Source organism: Mytilus galloprovincialis, chromosome 9, assembly GCF_965363235.1.
Source record: "Mytilus galloprovincialis chromosome 9, xbMytGall1.hap1.1, whole genome shotgun sequence".
NCBI classification, from domain to species: Eukaryota; Metazoa; Mollusca; class Bivalvia; order Mytilida; family Mytilidae; genus Mytilus; species Mytilus galloprovincialis.
The window spans coordinates 36103238-36122505 of NC_134846.1; the positions used below are offsets into that span (position 1 = coordinate 36103238).

The following is a 19268-nucleotide window of genomic DNA, read 5'->3' on the forward strand; positions in this document are numbered from 1 at the left end:
AACACAGATCAAGTTTCTTAGAGTTATGTCCCTTTACAAATGGGAAAATTGCAGAATTTTTCATTTCTGTTCTCTAGCTTAAGTGATTCTCAACCAAATGTTATGAAACTTATACTCAATCCTTATAACTAGAAAATTGTAATCAAGTACAAACTTTACTTTCACTGTTCTTGAGTTATGTCCCTTTATAATGTTATATGCAAGTGGGGGGCATCAACTGTGTCCCATGGACACATATCATATTTTTTAGATGATAATGCTATTATAGAGGGGGGATAGGAGGGGTCTTGATCCCGAAATCCCAGACTTGAAAAAACGAAATCCCAAGGTCCCGAATTTAAATAAAGCAAATCCCGACATCCCGAAATCCGAAAAAAAGGATTCCCGGATCCCGAAAGGGTCAATCCCGAAATCCCGAGCTTAAAAACACCCAATCCCGGAGTCCCGATAAAGGTCCTATCCCCCCTCATACCCCTGCAACATAGTTGTTTGATGTAATAGGTACAATGTTTTAGTCTTGTTCATGTGTTTGTTCATTCTTTATCATTTTTTTGTTGCCTTGCCAGAACCTTCAGTATTTCTTGGATCATTTTTATGTGACTGCAAAAATTAGAAATTTATTGGTCTTGTATATTGGTATCATGTTGTCGTCTTTGTCATCATCTGACGATGGCCTCGTCAGCGTTGTCTAAAGACAGATGATTTCCAGAAAAAAACTTTAGTATATAAGTAAATAGAAATCAATAAAATTTTAACACAATGTTCATAACCATTAAAGGAAGGTTGGGATTGATTATGGGGGTTATGGTCCCAACTGTTTAGGAATTAGGGGCCAAAAAAGGGCCCAAATAAGCATTTTTATAGTTTCCAGACAATAACTTGTGTTAAATTGTATGAATCTCTCTGAAATTTTACCGCAAGTTTCCATACTACAAAGGGATGGTTAGGATTGACTTTGGGGGTTATTTTAGGCTGAAACCATTTTGGAATTGGGGGCAAAAAAAGGGGAAAAACAAGGATTTTTCTGGTTGAAGGACAATTGAGACAATTTAAAAGCAGTGTAAGGGAGGTAATCCAAATCGTCTTAAAAAACAATGTTTGATTGCCTCCCTTACACTGCTTATAAATTATGTATTAAGGAATGATGATTGTCTTGAGGTGATAAGCTGTCAATTTATTTTAGCAGTTACTATTAGCTATGTGGTCTAGCGGGACGGCTGCAGTACAGGCGATTTGGTGTCACGATAATCACAGTAGCATGGGTTCGAATCCCGGCGAGGGAAGAACCAAAAATTTGCGAAAGCAAATTTACAGATCTAACATTGTTGGGTTGATGTTTAGACGAGTTGTATATATATATATATATATATATATATATATATATATATAGTTAACATTAATTTTAGCCATGTCTATGGATGTCTTTTTTATATTTTAAAACTTTTATAAGGTATTTATGGGTATTTATGGGTAATTATGGTTGCAAACTCCATTAGAATAGAAATTTGAATTTAAATACTGACTACATCATAGTATATTGCACAAAGGCAAAAAATTAAATATAAATTCAAATCACATAATCAATTTGAAGTTCTTTGACTACAGTTATTCTGTGTCAAAAATTTATTTACAATCCGAAATTCAAACCTGTATCAAGCGTAAATAGTGTGTCCATTTTGGCCTAAACTTTTCAGGGTTAGACATCAGCGGTCATATCCAGCAGCGCTCAGTGAAGCAATTTATTAAATTCTTATTAAGGTTTCCACTCATAACAGAATGACAAAGTTATTAAAATTCTGCAGCCTAATATAAGGAGTAAATTATCTGCCAATCAATTATGATAAAATTGTATTGAATATGTTAAAGTAAGAGGGGGAATAATTGGGTCGCTGTTCCAGTAATAAGTTGAATTATATACATATGTGAGGCTCAATTCAGGGTTTTTCTTCTAATTACAGGAAAAAGGGAATAGAAATAAATACGGTCAATATGTAAAGAGGTGTGAAAAAATGTTAACTAGAAAGAAGAAGCAAAATGAAGATCCAGAAATGGGTAATGTCAAAATTTTACAAGTGGAAATACTGTAAATTCAGAAATTATTGCGTCCATTATAATTGTGATTTTGTCATTTTGTCCTTAAATGTGATATTGAGAAAAATATTGTTTTAATAATTCATATGAAAAATTTCAAAATGCAAGTTTAAATTATAGCGATTATAACACTTGCTTTTTTCGCAATAATATAAACGTCACAATGATTTCTGAATTTACAGTACTCAAATATACTTCTCAGCTTCTGTTATGTCAAGCCATATAAAAAAGAAGATGTGGTATGATTGCCAATGAACCAACTCTTCACAAGAGACCAAATGACACAGAAACTAACAACTATATTTCACTGTATGGCCTTCATACATATTTTACAGATCTCAAGATAGGAATATTAAAATTAGGATGTGGTATGATTGCCAATAAGACAAATTCAACCAGAGACCAAATGACATAGAAATTGACCACTATAGGTCACATTACGACCTTCAACGATAAGCAAAACCTTAAAGGTTTTAACAGACAGTGATCAACAAACTTGTAGTACACCTTTAATAGTAGTGTTTGTCTATGATATAAGTCTTCTGTAAACTTAGTATACATAGAAATAGTACTGTATGGTGGCAAATTCAGTCGATTTCAGTTAACTTGGAGTACATAGTACATTTGTAATAGTATGGTGTCTGCAAAGTCTACAAATACATAGTTATTGTATTGTATTGATAAACACTTTATCACTATTTGGAAATCTGCTTGTCTTGAACTATTGACATCATACTGTAACAATCTCTATTTCATTGTAGCGTCAGATATTTTGTATTATGATATCAAAATTTTACAGGAACCTTTGGGATTTCTAGTAATTGTGGACAAATAACAGTAAGGTGTATTGTTTGACACCAAAACTTGCATTCGACTTACTAGGTTTACTTAGAAAAAATATTGTTTATCTTTAGTTTCTAAAAGGGGTTATATTTGCAGAAAGGGCACAAATGATGCATATGGAACAATCAAAATTCATCAGTCTAAGAAAAACCTACAACATCATACAAGAAACTAGGAACATGAAGAATTATATAGACAAGTGGTCTACAAAAAACTGAAAAGCAACATGAAACCCACTTTTAAAAACTGGGGTTGATCTTCTATACTCAAGAAAAGGTTAGCAGATCCTGCTCTAGTCTAGGATTGCTCTTTGGGCCACAATTTCTGGCTCAACATTTGAAAAGATCTGTTTTCAAGTAAATAGAAAATACATAGTTCATTTCCTTATTCATTTTACTGTACAAATGTGCATCTTTTGTTTATGTTCTACACATTTAATTTTAGAAATGGAAAGTGTTTGTGATGCAGTCAATGAAAATGAAACTGATGATCTAGATACAACCCTTATAGAATCAAACACTGTTGAAAGAGGAGATATTCAACATAAGAAAGAGAATAGATCTGTTATAAATTGGGATGTTGATTTAGCATGTTTAGAAGAGCTTCAAACTAGCGAAGAGGAAAAACAGTTGATAGATTCAGATAATGTTGATTCAGCAGAGATTCAACATCTATGGGAGGATATATCTCTGAACAATTCAGATGTTTTTGATAGAAGAGAGGATAGATTGCATATGAATCCAGACATTGATATGGAAGTGATTAAACATACAGAAGAGGATAATTTGTACACAGATTCTGATGTTATTGATTCAGAAGAAATTCAACATAGAAGAGAGAAGAATAAATCACTGAAAGTTTTTGATGTTGATAATAGAGAAGAGGGTAGTTCACTGGTAGATTCAGATGTGTTTGATAGAAGCAAAGATAGAACATTAATATATTCAGAAATTTTTTATAAAGAAGATATTGGACATAAGATAAAGGATAGATCTTTGATAGATTCAGACATTGTGGATCCTGAAAAAGTTCAACATAGAACAGAACATAAATTATTGACAGATTCAGACATTGTGGATTCAAAAGAGGTTCAAAATAAAGGAGACATTAGATCATTGAAAGATTCAGACAATATGGATTCAGAAGAGATACAACCTGGAACAGAAGGTAAATCATTGATAGATTCAGACATTGTTGATACAGAAGAGGTCCAAAACAAAACTGAAGATGGATCTTTGATGGATTCAGACATTGTTGATTCAGAAAATATTCAATATCCAAAAGAGAATGGATCGATGATAGATTCAGACATTGTTGATTGTAAAGAGGTTCAACTTAGAACAAAAAATACATCATTGATGGATTCAGATATTGTTGATTTAGAAGCGGCTCAGCTCAGAACAGAAGATAAATTGTTGATAGATTCAGACATTGTTGATTCAGAAGAGGTTAAACTTGGAGCAAAAGAGAAATCCTTGATAGACTCAAATATTGTTGATGCAGAAAATATTCAAAACAAAACAGAAGATGGATCATTGATGGATTCAGACAATGTTGATTCTGAAAAAGTTCAATTTAGAACAGAAGATAAATTGTTGATAGGTTCAGACATTGTTGATTCAAAAGAGGTTCAACTTCGAACAGAAGATACATCGTTGATGGATTCAGATATTGTTGATTTAGAAGAGGCTCAGCTCAGAACAGAAGATAAATTGTTGATAGATTCAGACATTGTTGATTCGGAAGAGGTTCAACTTAGAACAAAAGATGGATCATTGATGGATTCAGACATTGTTGATTTAGAAGAGGCTCAGCTCAGAACAGAAGATAAATTGTTGATAGATTCAGACATTGTGGATTCAAAAGAGGTTCAACTTCGAACAGAAGATTCATCGTTGATGGATTCAGATATTGTTGATTTAGAAGAGGCTCAGCTCAGAACAGAAGATGAATTGTTGATAGATTCAGACATTGTTGATGCAGAAGATGGATCTTTGATGGATTCAGATATTGTGGATTCAGAAGTGATTCAACTTAGAACAAAAGATTCATCATTGGTGGATTCAGATATTGTTGATACAGAAGTAATTCAGCCTACAAAGGAAGACATTATCAAGTGTAACACTATTGCTACATCTGATAATAAATTGACAGGAACTGAAGACAGTACTCTAGCTTCAACAGAAAGTCCTATCCAACCTAAAGGTAGTAATCTGAATTCTTTTTTTTTTTTTAGATATTTAATTTCCTGGTTTAACAAATTCTGTATACATGTCTTTGAAATTTGAATTATGTTGGAAAGCTCTGGTACATATCTACCAATGAAATCTACCTACTAGAATTGGCACAAAACAAATAACACGGAATTCACATGTTGCTAAATGGCAATGATGATCTTCTTATACATAACAAACATTGAAATAAAGGTATAGTGGTATGATTGCCATTTGAGATTTAGTGGTATGATTGCCATCTGAGATTTAGTGGTATGATTGCCATTGAGATTTAGTGGTATGATTGCCATTTGAGATTTAGTGGTATGATTGCCATTTGAGATTTAGTGGTATGATTGCCATTTGAGATTTAGTGGTATGATTGCCATTTGAGATTTAGTGGTATGATTGCCATTTGAGATTTAGTGGTATGATTGCCATTTGAGATTTATGACCATATGACAAAGAGATGAAAAATTAGAAAGATTAGCCAAACCCATATTGAAAGGGGAAGTAACTTTGGAGATGTTTAGTTTTCTTGGGTAAATTTTTTTGTGAATTGGGGAAGAAATACATTTTCTTGGAGTTGGATATCTGATTTCATAGTTTTGTCTAAGTCTGCATACAAGCCTATAGATAATTTGTACTTTGTTGGACATTTAAATTTGTGGTTCACCGTTAACTTAGATATCCACAAAAACTTGTATCCCACGAAAATAATTATGAATCCATGGTAGGCACCTGTAGGGTCAACACAATAAATTTTATAACATTTCAATCATCTTTTTACCTGAAATATTACATGAATAACAACACCTAAATTGATCCGCCATCAGTTGATTCAGTCCTCTAATTTAAGCTGTAAAAGCAATAATTATTGGATTTATCTGATTGATTATCGTGGGAATATTCTTTGAACAGCTGGATGGGTCATTAAGCTTAGCTAATGAAATCTTGTAACAGTCATAGAATTGTTTTACAGGTGACAAGGAGGAGACAACTCCCTTGAAACGTTCTACGAGATGTAGAACAAAGTCTAGGAAAATGACTGAAAATGAAAATTCAACAATAGTGACAATTGAAGGTACAGTAGCAAATATTACATAATCTATGTCTAGGTTCAGTGTACAGTATTGCAATTAATTTGCTATATATTTACATTAACCATGATGATGATTGCAAATAAGGATGATAAAAGTCAAATGACCACTTCCTGGAGTTATAGCTTTTGAATGTGCATTTCCTGGCAATATAAGGGGGCAGGGAATAAGAGCCATCTTTCAAGGGCCAAAACTCAAAAAAAAGATGTCAATTGACAATTTCTGCCTAATTTACCTACCTTTGTATTTGGGGAAAACTCTTGCATCTTACAATTTCTCTAATGCAAAAAAATAGTACAAGTCTTTCAAGGCAATAACGCCTTTCAAGAGTCAACTGCCTATTTTTATATAATTATTTGTTGGACATTTAACTATAAAATATTTCTCACTATTAACTAAAAAAAAACGCACATTTATAGATAGCAGGGGCGGATCCAGCCATTTTTAAAAAGGGGGGGTTTCCCATCGTTGCATAAAAGGGAGGAGGGTTCCAACCATATGTCCCCATTCAAATGCTTTGATCGGCCCAAGAAAAGGGCGGTCCAACCCCTGGAACCCTCCCCCTTGATCCGCCACTGGTTAGAGAGTTGTTGATAGCAAAGATGATAAGCACAATAAGATCTACATATAAATTACTATAAGAAAAATTATCAACCGAGTCTTTATAGGAGGTATTGTCCCTGAAGTGGGTCTCATAGTGGTCTAAACTGGATTGCCGATATTTTGTAAGCTTGATTTGTGAAAGTCAAATTATTGTGCCGTGAAAACAGAAAATGAAGTGTAGCGGGACACAGGAAATTACAAAAAAATGAGATTTGCTTACGTACATAGTCTAAGCGGGATACAGGAATTGGACATTACAGTAAGCAGTATACGGGATAGGAACCCCCCAATGAGACCCCCTCTAAATGACTCTCTTAACCCATTAATGAATGATTTGCAGAAACAAAGAAATGAGAGTAATCACACACAGTAAATATGCTTAGAAATAAGAATTACAAACCTTAGGCAACATGGTGGAATCATCAAAATCTGAATTACTCAGAAAAAAAAATTGAATCATGATTTCTTGAAGTTTAAAAAGAATATGACAGTCCAATCAATATTTCCTATTATAAAGCTACCAGATTATTTCCCTTGGCAAATTATAGACAACATGTTTTACTGAATATTTATACATGTTTAAGGTAGATCATAAGTTTTTTAGGCAGAATTTTCTTATACTTAGCCAAAACAATGATTTTACTATGCTCTTTTCAAAAATATAATAAAAAGTATGGGTCACCGTGCCATTTTTCAAGTTATGAGTCTAAATTTGGTTAGATTATTCATGGAAAACACATTTGTGTGCATAAAAAAAAATCTATGACATAGAATTTTGAAATAAATTGTGAAAAGATAGTTTTTGTAATATATTTTAAGAAAATAAAAATAAAAAATGGTGTCACTGATCTTGTTTTCTTGCTACTTGTAGCATGTAAGTAAGAAGAAAAAATTTCCCTATCAGTCCAGTATATTTATTTTACTAAAAGAGTTATCTTCCCTTAAATGGATCATTTGAAAAAAATGATTCTAAAAGCAAATAAAATTATATTTGTTTTAATATTTTGAATTATACAATAAATCACCAAGTTTTCTTTATATTATTAAACAGTCTAACCTTTAAATTGCAAATCTGTCTCCAAATTTGCAGATTTAGGCAAATAACTAGACCGATTTTTTACTGTGATTGTACAATCCAAGATGGCTGTATACCATGTATTTCCCTTAATTCAAGTGATATCTGATTCTGATGATAGTTGAAATGTTTAACTGAATGGTTAAACTTAATCAATTATAAAAATTCTTAAAATTATCAATAAAGGAAATTATTGCCTAGTTACCAACACTACCAGGGATTATCCTTAATTATTTCTTTATTGAATTATTGTCTCTAACCTTAGCCTGGTAAAAGTGTTGTCTCCTTGTGAAATGTAAAACATATTAAAACGACTTTCTGATTTTTTTATCCCAGGCATATAGATTAGCCGTATTTGGCACAACTTTTTGGAATTTTGGATCCTCAATCCTCTTCAACTTTCTACTTGTTTGGCTTTATAAATATTTTGATATGAACGTCACTGATGAGTCTTATGTCGACGAAACATGCGTCTGGCGTACTAAATTATAATTCTGGTAACTGTTATTGATATAAAAATAAAACATTCTTACTTCCCTCTAGACAAGACTCCTGTCAGGTTTATTCTCATTATACATATGAATGAAAAATAAAAGTCATAAAAACATTATCCTAATGCAGCCATTGCTTTTACAGCCTTTAAGGCTTTGATTAAAGGGGGTTCCATGTGCCAATAAAAGGCATTGATCATAAAAAAAGGGGTATTCTAACGCAATGTTTTAACAGTTATAAAATCTAATTACAGGTGATGAAACGTCGACTCCTTTGAAAGGTGCTGAGAAGACAAGTCCCTGGATAAGTTCTTGGAATGAGGAGACACTCGCCTGGAAAGGGTGTATTAAATTCAGTAAAATAAACGCTAAAATTACTGATGCTGCTTATAAAAAAATTCATGGTACAGTATAATTTATTTAACAAAAGTAGTAACTTGCAAAACACAGTTATCACTGGTTAAATAGTAATAATAGTCTGGAAACAACACATGCACTTAATAACTTTCTTATGCTATCCTGAATTTGTACCAAACGTGGACAGAATTTTGTTCATGACCAAAAGATGGTATCTAGAAGGAAATTTTGTTTAAAGTTTTGTACCTGTTTATCAGTATTTTACTTATAAATGAACTGAGATTTTCTTCCAGTTACACATGAACTGAGTTTTTCTTGCAGTTAACATTACATACAGTCTGCAGTTTAAGTTTTTAAAGCATACATTAGATTCAAAAACTATCCTGGATTATTACCAACTTGGACAGAAGCTTCTTACTATCAAAAGATAGTATCAAGAGTATTACTTTTATTGGTTTTTCCCTCGGTTTTGTTGAGTTTTCAGAAACCTTACAATTTTTTTGTATTGTTATTCAGGTATAAAATGGGACAAAGATGATCCAGCTGAACAGATAATGAGTAAGAAAATATATTTAAAGAAATATTTACAGACTGAGGCAAATTAAGAGGGTTTTTCAGGGGGCCCAGCCCCCCCCCCCCCTTTCCTGGGAAAACATTGTTTGATTATATAGGGAATCATTTAGGCATGACAGGAGTGGGTCCCCTCTTATGCAGTCAGTGGGCCCCCACTTATGAAAACTTCTGGATCTGCCATTGTTTGATACTAAAATGAGTCCTATATATGTGCTGTCAATTCATTATTTTTCTTGGAATACAAAATTTTGGTGAATTTGGTGTGTATATGTAAAATCTGGATTCTAACACCCCTTAAACTGACTCATAATGTAGCCATGTGTGAAAAAAAATCATATCAAGATGTCCATAACATATATATTGGAGCAAAATAAATTGTAAATGTGTAGAAAAAGATAGTTCCTTACATTTTCTATTTTTATTTCATTAAAAAAGGCATAGGCAAATGTTTTAAATGTTAAAAGAATTAACTCATGAAAGAATTCAAATACTGAAAAATATTCATCTCCTGACCCAATAACACTGATAATTAATTCATGCACTTCTTGAATTTATGTGTTTTTCGGTCACTCATTGAATGTTTATCTCTATTTGAATTCTTGTATTAATTATTCTATAAGTGACATTGTAATTGGCTGTTTCAGATTCTGAAGAATCATTGGTTATTTCATTGTTTGTACCCCAAAATGAAAATAACGTTACGTCATTGGTTGAATTTCCATTGTTTATGACATTTTTAACCAATCACAACGTTTTGGTGTACACTTTTGAAAATATTACCCTGGAAGCATTAGATTCTGAAACGGCCAATTATTGGGTGCTGAGAAGTTCATGCAGGTACTGCTATATCAGTAGCCTGTCAACACTGAGATTGTGAGTTTCTAGCCTGGCATGTGGTAGGTCTAAATAACTACTTTTCTGACAGATGGTAGTGATTCTCTGGGCACTCTGGTTTCATCCTTCAATAAAAACTTACCTAAAAAACCCAACAGTGCTGAGTGTAGCTTTAAACACCAATGAATAACTCAAATATTATTGGGAATATCAATAAAACTTAAAGTAGAATCAATTATCTAAAATTAATAGTAGAATCAATTACTGTAAATTCAGAAATTATTGCGTGCATTTATTATATCGATTTTGTCAGTTATGGTGGTACCCAAACTTTCCCTAAAATTAATTTGGCTCATTTAATTTTCATAAAATTTTGACAATGTATTTAATTTGATCCTTTAACAAAAATTCAAAAAAAAATTCAAAAATTTTGAACCAACCGTTTTGTCAGAAAAAATACACTGGTTATATAGCAGTTCGACAAACACCAATTTTTATAATTGAGAAGCTTAATATTCCCTTTACAACACAACGTAATTAAAACGTTTAGCTGACTTTACAGAGTTATCTCCCTGTTGTGTTAGGTACCACCTTAAGACTTAAATGCGATTTTAATTTTTATGATTTTGAGAAAAACCCTGTTAAATTCATATAAAATATTTTAAAATGCGAGCTTAAATTATTGCGTTTACATCTTTTGTCGCATTTTTCGCATTAATAAAAACCTTGCAATAGTTTCTGAATTTACAGTATCATGCATTGAAAAATTATGTCTTATTTTGTTTTCATTTTATTTCTAGGGTTACTTATTTTCCAAGCTATCATAAGCAAGGCTACTGGGAAGTTGGCATGTAGATTTTGTACAAAAACATTTTGGTATGAAAAATATCTCGAGCAGCACCTAAAATTGTCACATCTTGAAGAAAGATCATGTGATCAAAAGATTACAGATAATAAGTTTATCAGGTATCTTCATGAGATAACAGAAGATTTGAATAAGAAAGGCAGAGAGCTTGAGCGTGCCCTGGAAGATAAGACCATGCTTGCTGCACCACAGTCCAGTAATTACACCAGACAGCCGTCAAACAAAAATGAAGAAAACCAACCAAAAACAAATGCATCTAATATCAAGATCATTCTAACTGATATTACATGTGAAGACTTGGCATTACTACTGTTTGTTTACACTATCGATGATTGGTTTTGTCAAGCATGCAACAGAAAGTTCTACACTAAAAATTTGATTGATGAGCTTCAGGATCATGTTTGTGGTAAAAAATTTTCAATACTTTACATCCGTCCGTCTAGAACTACCAGAAAGTTTTTATCACGATCTCTCTTCTCAGTTGTCAAGGACTGGTCAGAAAGACAACTATGTCATTTTAGATCTGTTCCAGCGTGTTTCCTGTTGAATTATGATAGCACAGATTGTCTTGAAGAAGAAAAAAGTGTTGACAGGATGGTAAAAAAGTTTCGAAAAGAGTTCTCCTTAAAATATAACATGGAAGTGCTATTTAAGAAAATCAAAGAAGTAAGCTGTCCTAATTGTAAAACAAAAATTAACTTAGATGATTATAAGAGCCATTGCTGCTTGCCACAAGCTATTGTTCTGTGTTATTGCAATATATGCAAAATTGGTATGGGTTCCGGTTTGCAATTAAAAGCTCACAATTTTTTCTTGCACAAAAACAATTTGCAGCATATGTCTTTTCAACAAATACCACCCATAGCTGTCAGAAATGCAGAAAGTCAATGTCCTGAAGAACCGCCCACAGGTGTCATTAATACAGAAAGTCAAGGGCACCAAGAACCTCCCACAACTTTTAATATTGCAGGAAGTCAAGGGCAGATAGAACTGCCCACAGCTGTCAGTCATGCAGAACTTCAAGGGCACAAAGAACCGCCCACAGGTGTCATTCATACAGAAAGTCAAGGGTGCAAAGAACCGACCCCAGGTGTCATTAATACAGAAAATCAAGGGCACAAAGAACCGACCACAGCTGTCAGTAATACAGAAAGTCAAGGACATGAAGATCTACCTGCTACTGTCAGTAATACAGAAAGTCAAGGCCACAAAGAACGGACCACAGGTGCAATTAATACAGAAAGTCAAGGACACAAAGAACCGCCCACAGCTGTCAGTAATACAGGAAGTCAAGGGCATGAAGAACCGCCCACAGCTGCCATAAATACAGAAAGTCAAGAACGCAACAAATTGAGTACATGGGAAAACCAAAATACTGAGACTGACCTTGTTCAGGGAAGTGAGCAACATCAAGAAAAAGATTACCTTATACATCATGTATTTAAATGGGAGATAGCGGGATTGAATCATCAAATGATAGAATCTATTCTTAGGATAATAGTATTTTATACAGACATAGATGTTGCACTTCATTTAGAGTCACTAGAAACTATAATGAAAAAGGCCAACTTTGAAGTTGAGAAAAAAGGCACTAGAAACAGTTTTAGAATCAGACAGAAACGAACAGAAAAATTTAATGCTAAACATTTACAGAAGAGAGAAGCACAGAAGGTTATACAGAAGCAAGGAGAGCATACTGTAGATGCTTTATCTTTACTGAAGGAGGGAGAGCATAATGTTCATTTACAAAAGAAAAAAAAGTCTACAGCTGATGAGGTTGAAGTTGCTCTGGCATATTACAATAATATGTACAAGTGTAAAATCTGTGATAAGGGGTTCAGTGACTTTTTTAAAATGAGAGATCATATGTTTGAAGAACATCCGGATGAAAAAAATCGCTGTAAAGTTTGTCAACAGATGTTTCGATCCAGGCAAAAGTTAAGAGATCATGTTAAACATACACAACACTATGTTAGAAATAGTCCTTTAAAGGAGAAAGGAGGGAAACTCAGCAATGCTATACCTTTACAGAAGCAAGGAGAGCATAGAGTTGATACTTTACCTTTACAGAAGCAAGGAGAGCATAGAGTTGATACTTTACCTTTACAGAAGCAAGGAGAGCATAGAGTTGATACTTTACCTTTACAGAAGAAAAGAAAGCATACTGTAGATACTATTCATAATCAAATAAAGAGAAAGGATAATGTTCATGCTGTTGATAAACAGCAGGAAAAAGAGCCTACAGCTGATGAGGTTGAAGTTGCTCTGGCATATTACAATAATATGTGCAAGTGTAAAATCTGCGATAAGGGGTTCAGTGAATATGCTGAAATGAGAGATCATATGTTTGAAGAACATCCTGATGAAAAAAATCGCTGTAAAGTTTGTAAACAGATGTTTCGATCTAGGCAAAAGTTAAGAGATCATGTTAAACATACACAACACTATGTTAGATATATTTCTTTAGAGGAGAAAGGAGGGGGTCTCAGTTATGCTGTACCTTTACAGAAGCAAGGAGAGCATAGACCTTTACAGAAGAAAAGAAAGCATACTGTAGATACTATTCATAATCAAATAAAAAGAAAGCATAAACAGCAGGAAAAAGAGCCTACAGCTGATGAGGTTGAAGTCGCTTCATACTTACAGAAGGAAGGAGGGCATACCGTTAGTGTTGACCAATGTCTGGCAAATGACAATAGTTTCTACAAGTGTAAATATTGCAATAAGGGGTTCAGTCGACTTGTAAAATTGAAAAATCATGTATTAAAAGACCATCCTGATGAAAGAAATCGCTGTAAAATTTGTCATAAGATTTTTGGATCCTATCATATTTTAAGAAGACATGTTAAAAAAACAAAACACTATACATTGAAAGTTGTTGAAAAAACAAAAACAAAGAAAGTAATATTGTGTGAATTCTGTGGAGGAAAGTTCTATAAATGGACTAGTCTTAATTACCATATTAAACATTATCATTCAGGTGATAAAGATAGAAAACCTCGTGAATGTGTTCTTTGTGGAAAAGTTTTTGTGACTGTGGCTGAATTTGCTTCCCATCGTAAAAATGATCACTCAACGCAGTGTAAGATATGTCTGAAAACATTTTGCGATGTGCTACATCTTGAAAGACATCACAAACTGAAGCATTTACAAAGAAATTTTAAATGTCCAAAGTGCTGGAGGACTTATGCCTTTGAATACATGCTTAAAATGCATATCAAATTCATTCATGAGGATTACAAACCGTACAGTTGTGATATATGTAACTACAAGTGCTATATGAAGAATGCTATTACTTCACATATGAAAAACAATCACTAAGGCTTTAGAACACTGAATAATACAAGTGCTATAGAATTATTTTCTTAACAGCATGGACAAGACCATTTCTTTGAGTTCTCAGGTTATCAATTGACTGGGTCAGATTAGGTGAACGTTCATCTGTAAAGCTCAGTTGTCATATTGTAAGTGTTATAGATAATTAAACTGTAGGGTCGCCAAATGTCTATGTCAAATAATACGAATAACTAACAGAGGACTAAACCTTGTGTGCTGATTTAAATGTTGAATACAAGTGCTTAAACTTTCTTTCTTTTTTCTTCTTGTGCACCTGCATAAACTTTACTCTTTTATTCTATTTAAATCCCCACTAGACGGCGTCTTACAGACTGAGTGAGCGTAAAATCACTGTTATCGATAGCCGATGACAAACAAGTTAAAGGTAAATGATTCAGTATTAAACCAAAGTTTTGCACTTGTCCACGCTGTTATGAAAATAATTGTATGAAGAATGCTATTGTTTCATAAATAAAAAATAATCACTAAGGTTTAAGGGAGCAACCATTTAACTCCAAGCTGGGATATGGTTTTTTTGTATCAGTCAGAAAATTTTGTTTAGTTTTTCAAGGCATCACATTATTTTTTTCAAAATTTAAAACTTTAAGTAATGGATCTTGATTCAGAATATTTTATTTTTAAAGAAAAAACACCACCCCCCTTGAAGTTGAATAGAACACTGAATAATTCCTGTATTATGTATTTTTTAAATGCAAAATTTTTTTTTTATGTCTATTTTTTATAGGTTATTTGAGCTATTGTCAGTGCTTACTTGCTCATTCTTGATTAACCCTTTCTTCTATGGATGTTTTTTTTAACATACTTGATTCGCATAGGATTTTTTCAATAAAAAAAAATCATTAGGTTTAAAGTATTAATGCATTGCGAAAACGAACATTTCATCAATGAAATTTCAGTTAGATATTCTCATGAATATCCTTTTTATATTAGATCCAAATTTAATCATGTTTGATACAGACTTTTCGTAGGCAAGATGTTTCATTGATACAGATTTTTCGTAGGCAAGACATTTCATTAATTCAGATTTTTTGAAGGCAAGACATTTCAACTGAGGCACTACTCCGGCATCAAAAGGCATAATTATGGGGTTAAGGGGGTGGCGTCAAAAGGCATCATTATGGAGTTAGGGGGTGGCGTCAAAAGGCGTCATTATGAAGGAAAAGGGTTAAACATGGTAAAGATTCTTCTGCTCCATCATTGGATCAATTGTGATATATCTTCTCTTTCATTTACCTCAGTGGTTGCTTTAAAACTTTGAATCTGTCTCACTAATAACAAAACACAGTATAATATTAGAATATACCAAGTAAAACACCAAAAGGATGAAGTTTTTATACATCTCTTAAGATTATTATGATATCTTCATGATTGTACAATAAATAGGTATTGATAGACATTTTACTTTGAAGTTGATCTACTTTTTAGCTCACCTGGCCCAAAGGGCCAATTGAGCTTTTCTCATTAGTTGGTGTCCGTCATCTGTCGTCGTTAACTTTTACAAAAATCTTCTCCTCTAAAATTCTGGGCCAAATTAAATCAAACTTGGCCACAATCATCATTTGGGTATCTAGTTTAAAAAATGTGTGGCGTGACCAGGCCAAACAATAAAGATGGCCACCATGGCTGAAATAGAACATAGGGGTAAAATGTAGATTTTGGCTTATATCTCTGAAACCAAAGCATTTTGTGCAAATCTAACATGGGGGTTAAATTGTTTATCAGATCAAGATCTATCTGCCCTGAAATTTTCAGATGAATCGGAGAACCAGTTGTTGGGTTGCTGCACCTAAATTGGTAATTTTAAAAGAATTTTGCTGTTTTTGTTTATTATCTTGAATACTATTATAGATAGAGATAAACTGTAAACAGCAATAATGTTCAGCAAGTAAGATCTACAAATAAGTCAACATAACCAAAATGGTCAGTTGACCCCTTAAGGAGTAATTGTCCTTATTTAATTTTTAACATTTTTTTGTAAATATTTATCTTTTAAAAAATTCTTCTCCTCTGAAACTACTAAGACAAATTTATCCAAACTTGTGCACAATCATCATTAGGGTATCTAGTTTAAAAAATTTGTCCGTTGACCCTGTTCCCAAACCAAGATGGCCGACATAGCTAAAAAAAAGTACATAGGGTAAAATGCAGTTTTTGGCTCATATATCTGAAACCAAATCATTTAGAGCAAATCTGCTTTAGATAAAATGTTCATTAGGTTAAGATCTATCTGCCCTGAAATTTTCAGACCAATCAGGCAACTGTTGTTGGGTTGCTGCCCAAAAATTGGTAATTAAGAACATTTTGCAGCTTTTGGTTAATATCTTGAATATTATTATAGATAGAGATAAACTGTAAACAGCAATAATGTACAGCAAAGTAAGAGCTACAAATAAGTGAACATGACCAAAATGATCAATTAATCCATTAAGGAGTTATTGCCCTTTATAGTCAATTTTTTACAATTTTTATGAATTTTGTAATTTTTGTGAATTTTTACAAAATATTTTCCACTGTCACATTCTGTGCTAATTTCATTATAGATAGAGATAATTGTAAGCAGCAAGATTGTTTAGTAAAGTAAGACCTACAAATACATCACCATCACCAAATCAAAATTTTGTCATGAATCCATCTGTGTCCTTTGTTTAATATGCACATAAACCAAGGTGAGCGACACAGGCTCTTTTATAGAGCCTCTAGTTTTTTTTACCAATTAAGACATGTAGAATTTAATAATATTCAGTCTCTCATTTATTGTCATCAGGTTATAGAATTGATATTTTGATATATATGTACTGTGGATTGACTTATTATAGCTGACTTTTGTGATTTGTGGGAAAATTGCATTTTTATCATCAATATTTGAAATTGTGATTTTGCTAATGATTTAACCTACTAGTATTTTAAAATTGTTACATTTTAAAAGAAAAGCTTTGTATGCAATTTCAATTGAAAGAACAAATAGAATTGGTAAATAACTAGTAACATGTTTTCTCTTGATGATGTTAAATAAAAAGTATGACAATGTATAAATCTCTAGTTTTAAACAAAAATATCAAAAATAAAAGATTGATATTTCATCATTTGTTTGTACTCCAACCAAGTTGAGAAAACGTGTAGCCTTCAATTGTATGCTATTTTCTCGTTTGAATTGTTTTACATTATTATTTCGGGGCCTGTTATAGCTGACTACGGGGTATGGGCTTTGCTCATTGTTGAAGGCCGTATGGTGACCTATAGTTGTTGATTTCTGAGTCATTTCAGTCTCATGTGGAGAGTTGTCTCATTGGCAATCATACCAGATCTTCTTTTTAGCTCACCTGGCCGTCGTCCATCGTTGTCGTTAACTTTTACAAAAATCTTCTCCGCTGAAACTACTGGGCCAAATTTAACCACACTTGGCCACAATCATCATTCATGTATGTAGTTTAAAAAATGTGTTCGGTGACCCATTCAACCAACCAAGATGGCCGCCATGGCTAAAAATAGAACATAGGGGTAAAATGTAGATTTTGGCTTATAAATCTAAAACCAAAGCATTTAGAGCAAATCTGACATGGGGTAAAATTGTTAATCAAGTGGAATTTGATATGAAAATGTATATAATAATTTTACGAAATATATCTATCAGTAAAATAAAAAATACTTTGTCTAAGCGTTGCTATTGGAAACCGTTTTTGCTCATATCCCAAGTCAGAATCCTCTGGCTTTTGTTGGTCTTCAAATTTTATGTTTTTATTTTATTTTGGTTCAAGTACATATATGTTTCGTAGTTTAGTGTGACTACCTTTTTCGCTGAACTTGTTTACTTTTCTACATTGGCTAAAGGTATAGGGGAGGGTTGATATCTCATAAACATGTTTAACCCCGCCACAATTTTGCGCCTGTCCCAAGTCAGGAGTAAGGGGCCAGCTGAAGGACATCTACGGGTGCGGGAGTTTCTCGCTACATTGAAGACCCATTGGTGTCCTTCGGCTGTTGTCTGCTCTATGGTCGGGTTGTTGTCGCTTTGACACATTCCCCATTTCCTTTCTCAATTTTATTATTAGTACACGTTTGTGGCCAGTTGAAGCCCGCTGCCGGGTGCTGGATTTCTTCGCTCTGTTGAAGACCCAATGGTGGCTTCGGGCTTTTTTCTGCTCTTTGGTCCCGTTGGTTGTCTCTTTGACATAGTTCCCATTTCCATTTTCAATTTTATTTAAACTCGCATGCTCAACTCGTATACGAGGATAACGAAATCAGAGATCTATACTTTAATTAGATTGCTTAACAAGCCAAAACTTTCAAAACTTAGCCTGTGAAAACTTTTGATTTAAGCAAAATTAATGTCTCATTTATGCATATAAAGAATTGCATTGCACGTTAAGAACTTTTGCAGCAAGTATTTGTTGGGAAGGAAGTAGGTGTCCTGCTGAAAAGTAAAATGTTAGCTCTGTCAAACACCTTTTCTATCGGCGGGTTAACCCCGCCGAAAGATCAACGTTTCAGATCTAACTCGTGTCTTGGTATAGTCAGGAGCCTGTAATTCAGTGGTTGTCGTTTGTTTATGTGTTACATATTTGTTTTTCGTTCATTTTTTTTACATAAATAAGGCCGTTAGTTTTCTCGTTTAAATTGTTTTACATTGTCTTATCGGGGCCTTTTATAGCTCACTATGCGGTATGGGCTTTGCTCATTGTTGAAGGCCGTACGGTGACCTATAGTTGTTAATGTCTGTGTCATTTTGGTCTTTTGTGGATAGTTAGTTGTCTCATTGGCAATCATACCACATCTTCTTTTTTATATTGGTATAATCAATCAGTTAAGTACAACCATTCGTCTCAACTCGGCCGATTCCGTACCCTCATCTAACATAGGATAGAAGGA

General features: G+C 33.3%; 1 protein-coding gene across 1 annotated transcript in view; it reads left to right on the forward strand.

Annotated features, from left to right (window-relative positions):
- LOC143044915 (uncharacterized) overlaps positions 1 to 17482 on the forward strand; it is an 81759-nt gene extending 64277 nt beyond the window's left edge. The window contains exons 16-21 of the mRNA XM_076217166.1: positions 1959 to 2052; positions 3379 to 5139; positions 6130 to 6231; positions 8671 to 8820; positions 9290 to 9331; positions 10981 to 17482. Coding sequence (XP_076073281.1) covers positions 1959 to 2052; positions 3379 to 5139; positions 6130 to 6231; positions 8671 to 8820; positions 9290 to 9331; positions 10981 to 14366 — 5535 coding nt within the window. The 3' untranslated portion in view covers positions 14367 to 17482. The remainder of the gene's footprint in view (positions 1 to 1958; positions 2053 to 3378; positions 5140 to 6129; positions 6232 to 8670; positions 8821 to 9289; positions 9332 to 10980) is intronic.
- Positions 17483 to 19268: the final 1786 nt, after the last annotated feature.